A 5,136-nucleotide genomic window follows, 5' to 3' on the forward strand; every position below is an offset into this window, starting at 1 on the left:
ACTGAGTTAATCCATCTCATCCAGGGCCTTCTTCTCTTGCGCTATCCCTCCACCCTTCCAAATATGATGTCCGTCTCCAAGGACTGGTCCCTCCTTCCAGTATATGCAAAGCATGAAGCTTCAGAATCCTTGCTTCCAAGGAGCAGCCTGGCTTTACCCTCTCTAGGACAAGCCTGTTTGTTCTCCTAGTAGTCCATGGTATATTAAGTACTCTTCGTTAGTACCACAACTCAAAGGCATCAATATGTTTATCATCCTTAGTCATTGTCTAGCTCTCTGATGCATAACAAGTAATTGTGAAGACCATGGCCTGGATCAGGCCATAAAGATTACAGCCAAGAAAATCTCATGTGGGGCAGTTCTACTTTGTATCATACAGAATCACCATGAATCAGTATCAATTCTATGCTTTTTGTTTGTTGTGTTTTTTTTTTTAGCTATACTGATATTTCAGTGAGTAAGATACATTTTGAAAACTCAAACTCATTGCTGTAAATTGCCCATCTTTTCCCAAGAAGTCACTGTTGGATTTGAACCACTAGAGAGGCACCGCCTTTGGATTAGCATTGCCCCTCCCTATGCTCTAGATACCAGAGCTGCCTGAGAGACATAAAGTAAATGTAAATTAAATGGCTATGTCAGATAATGATGGTTAAGAAAATAAACTTAGGTGGTTGAAGTGTTACTTTTTAAAGCAGTTCCAGTGTCCCACAATAGACAGATAATGAGCCACATCTTGTGATTAGTTGCATTTCATAAATGCTTCTGATATTTGGCAACTTTTTACAATCTTTTTTTTTAAAAAAAATATTATTTTTATTTACTTACAAAGTTTGAACACATTGTTTTTCACAAAAGATCTGACATTAGCAATGATGTCCCGAGTGTCACAGCCTCTTCTAAACCCAGCTTATATTTCTGGCACTTCTCTGTTGATGTACTGTTCTACTCATTTTTGGATAATCTTCAGCAGGATTTTGTTTGCTTGCTGAAACTGATGAAACATTTACTGCAGAAGTTCTTGGACAGCAGTCTTTAATATGGATTTGCAGCTCAACATCAAGAAAACAAAGATTCTTACCACTGAGCCAATTGGCAGCATTATTATAGATGGAAAAGAGATTAAGATTGCTGACAGTCTCATCTTGCTCAGATCAACTATCAACACTCTTGGCACCAGCAGTAAGGAAATCAAAAGATGAGTTGCATTGGGAAAATATGCTGTCAGGGACTCCTCCAGAGTGCTAAACAGCAATGATGTTAGGCTAGATACTAAAGTGCACCTGATCCAGGGCATGGTCCTCACAATTACTTTCTATGCTTCAGGGAACTGGACAATGACTAAAGATGACAGAAGAATCGATGCCTTTGAATTGTGGTGCAAGAGAAGAGTATTGAACATACTATAGACTGCCAAGAGAACAAATAGGTTTGTCCTAGAGAGGATGAAACCAGGTTGCTCCTTGGAGGCAAGGATTTTGAAGCTCCACCTCCCATACTTTGGTTATGTTGCCAGGAGGGACCGTTCTTGGAGAAGGACATCATGCTTGGAAGGGTAGAGGGGAAAGCACAGGAGAGGAAGATCCCAGATGAGATGGGGGCAGGTGTATCAGAAACAATGAGATTGGCTCAGAATAGGGCAGGGCTCAGAGCTGTTGTTCATAGAGTCACTATGAGTCATAGTTGACTTGATGGCACTTAACAACAACAACAATAATACATAACTGGCAATTGATTTAGATTTTACCTCAAGCTCATGTTGTTGTTGTTGTTAAGTGCCATAGAGTCGTAGACAACTCATAGGAACCCTTTGAACGAAGGTCTTGAACGCAAAATTTTCATTGTTTCTCCAAGTTTATAGAGTTTCCAGAGGCAAGCTTTTTTAGAAGTGGATGCCACTCCTGCTTCCAAGCCTGTTTTATTTGGGAAAGTCACAAAAAGCAGGCCCAAGGGCTCAAAAGTCTTTTTAAATACAAGGCCAAATCTAATCAGCTCAGAGCCACACCCCAGTCCCAACCCCAAGCCAGAAAATAAACACACCTTTGCAGACAGAATCCAGCCGTTCTGCTTACTATGTCACGTTCATAAGAGAAATCCCTTAAGAATATGAGTTTTCCTTTTGTTTTTCAAGGAGAGGAGCAAAGTGGGGGGGGGCGGGGAGAAGGGTGCAACAATGAATGAATGGAATTCCAAAATCTCTGTAGATGTTCATTGAAATGAAAAATAAATAAATTTTTTTTTTAAAAGAAATGAATATATGTCTCGACGCGTCTTTCACCAGCGCCCGGGACCTAGGAGTTTTGGCTGTATTGCTGTGACGGCGGCTTCGGTTCTGCCGCCATGAACAAGAAAAAGAAGCCATTTCTGGGCATGCCCGCGCCGCTCGGTTACGTGCCGGGGCTGGGCTGCGGTGCCTGGCTTCACCACTCGGGCAGATTTTGGGCCAGCTCGAGATGCAAACGACCCTGTGGATGCCCGCCATGCTCCTCCAGGCAAGCGGACTGTCGGGGACCAGATGAAGAAAAACCAAGCTGCAGATGATGATGATGAGGACCCAAATGATACCAACTACGACGAGTTTAATGGCTATGCCGGGAGCCTCTTCTCAAGTGGAACCTATGAAAAAAGATGATGATGAGGCAGATGCCATTTATGCGGCTCTGGATAAGAGGATGGATGAAAGAAGAAAAGAGAGAAGGGAGCAAAGAGAGAAGGAGGAGATCGAGAAATACCAAATGGAACGCCCCAAAATCCAGCAACAGTTCTCAGATCTGAAGGGGAAACTGGCTGAAGTCACAGAATAAGAGTGGCTGAGCATCCCAGAGGTGGGGGATGCCTAGAACAAGTGTCAGCGGAACCCACGCTATGAAAAGCTGAGTGCCTGACAGCTTCTTTGCCAAGCATCTGCAGACTGGCGAGAATCACACATCGGTGGATCCCCAGCAGACTCAATTTGGTGGTCTTAACACACCCTACCCTGGTGGATTGAACACCCCGTACTCTGGAGGGATGACACCAGGGTTGATGACTCCAGGTACAGGTGAGCTGGACATGAGGAAGATTGGCCAGGCAAGGAACACGCTGATGGACATGAGGCTGAGCCAGGTGTCTGACTCGGTGAGTGGACAGACTGTGGTTGACCCCAAAGGCTACCTGACAGACCTGAACTCCATGATCCCCACACACGGAGGGGACATCAGTGACATCAAGAAGGCATGACTGCTCCTCAAATCAGTTCGGGAGACAAACCCTCACCACCCACCCGCCTGGACTGCATCTGCCTGCCTGGAGGAGGTCACAGGGAAGCGGCAAGTGGCAAGAAATCTCATCATGAAGGGCACAGAGATGTGCCCCAAGAGTGAAGATGTCTGGCTGGAAGCAGCCAGGCTGCAACCTGGGGACACGGCCAAGGCTGTAGTGGCCCAGGCGGTCCATCACCTCCCCCAGTCTGTTCGGATCTACATCAGAGCAGCAGAACTAGAGACAGACGTTCAAGCCAAGAAGCGGGTTCTTCAGAAAGCCCTTGAGCATGTTCCCAACTCGGTCTGCTTGTGGAAGGCTGCTGTGGAGCTGGAGGAGCCGGAAGTTGCCAGGATCATGCTCAGCCAGTGCTGTCCGACCAGTGTGGAGCTCTGGCTTGCTCTGGCGAGGCTCGAGACCTATGAAAATGCCCGCAAGGTCCTAAACAAAGTCTGAGAGAACATCCCCACTGATCGGCACATCTGGATCACAGCTGCCAAGCTGGAGGAGGCCAATGGGAACATGCAGATGGTGGAGAAGATCATTGACCGTGCAATCACTTCACTACGGGCCAACGGCGTGGAAATCAACCGTGAGCAGTGGATTCAGGATGCTGAGGAGTGTGACAAGGCCGGCAGTGTGGCCACTTGCCAAGCAGTCATGCGCGCTGTGATCGGCATTGGGATCGAGGAGGAGGACCGGAAGCACACATGGATGGAGGATGCGGACAGTTGTGTTGCCCACAGTGCTCTGGAGTGTGCCCGGGCCATCTATGCCTATGCCCTGCAGGTGTTCCCCAGTAAAAAGAGTGTGTGGTTGCAACCGGCCTATTTTGAGAAGAACCATGGGACCAGGGAGTCCCTGGAGGCACTGCTGCAGAGGGCTGTGGCTCACTGCCCCAAGGCTGAGGTGCTGTGGCTCATGGGTGCCAAGTGGTTGGCAGGAGATGTGCCCGCCGCCAGGAGCATCCTGGCTCTGGCCTTCCAGGCCAACCCCAACAGCGAGGAGATCTGGCTGGCTGCTGTGAAGCTGGAGTCCGAGAACAATGAGTATGAGCGGGCCCGGAGGCTGCTGGCCAAGGCGCGGAGCAGTGCGCCTACTGCCCGAGTATTCATGAAGGCTGTGAAGCTGGAGTGGGTGTTGGGGAACATTGCTGCTGCCCAGGAGCTGTGCGAGGAGGCCCTGAAGCATTATGAAGATTCCCCTAAACTGTGGATGATGAAGGGGCAAGTGGAAGAGCAGGAGGAGCTGATCAAGAAGGCCCGGGAGGCCTACAGCCAGGGGTTAAAGAAGTGTCCTCACTCCACACGCCTGTGGCTTTTGCTTTCCCGGCTGGAAGAAAAAGTCAGACAGCTGACCCGAGCTCGAGCCATCCTAGAGAAGTCCCGGCTTAGGAACCCCAAGAACCCTGGCCTATGGTTGGAATCTGTGCGCCTAGAATACCAGGCAGGACTGAAGAATATTGCTAACATGCTCATGGCCAAGGCACTGCAGGAGTGCCCCCACCCAGGCATCCTGTGGTCTGAAGCCATTTTCCTCGAGGCCAGACCCCAAAGGAAGACCAAGAGTATGGACGCCCTAGAGAAGTGTGAACATGACCCACATGTGCTCCTGGCAGTGGCCAAGCTCTTCTGGAGTGAGCGAAAGATCACCAAGGCCAGGGAGTAGTTCCACCGCACTGTCAAGATTGACTCGGATCTGAGGGGACACGTGGGCCTTCTTCTACAAGTTTGAACTGCAGCACGGCACAGAGGAGCAGCAGGAGGAGGTGAGGAAGCGTTGTGAGAATGCAGAGCCATGACATGGGAAGCTGTGGTGTGCCGTGTCCAAGGATATTGCCAATAGGCAGAAGAAGGTTGGCGAGGTGCTGGTGCTGGTGGCCGCCCGGATCAAGAA

General features: G+C 49.1%; 1 protein-coding gene across 1 annotated transcript in view; it reads left to right on the plus strand.

Annotated features, from left to right (window-relative positions):
* Positions 1–5,136, plus strand: part of LOC102859495 (pre-mRNA-processing factor 6-like) — a 34,981-nt gene that overhangs the window by 12,885 nt on the left and 16,960 nt on the right. The window contains exons 2-4 of the mRNA XM_006882185.1: positions 2,436–2,609; positions 3,236–3,673; positions 3,734–4,904. Of these exons, the coding sequence (XP_006882247.1) occupies positions 2,436–2,609; positions 3,236–3,673; positions 3,734–4,904 (1,783 nt within the window). The remainder of the gene's footprint in view (positions 1–2,435; positions 2,610–3,235; positions 3,674–3,733; positions 4,905–5,136) is intronic.

The sequence above is a fragment of the Elephantulus edwardii genome, unplaced genomic scaffold (assembly GCF_000299155.1).
Source record: "Elephantulus edwardii isolate Elephantulus edwardi_28Jun2011 unplaced genomic scaffold, EleEdw1.0 scaffold00017, whole genome shotgun sequence".
Classification (NCBI taxonomy): Eukaryota; Metazoa; Chordata; class Mammalia; order Macroscelidea; family Macroscelididae; genus Elephantulus; species Elephantulus edwardii.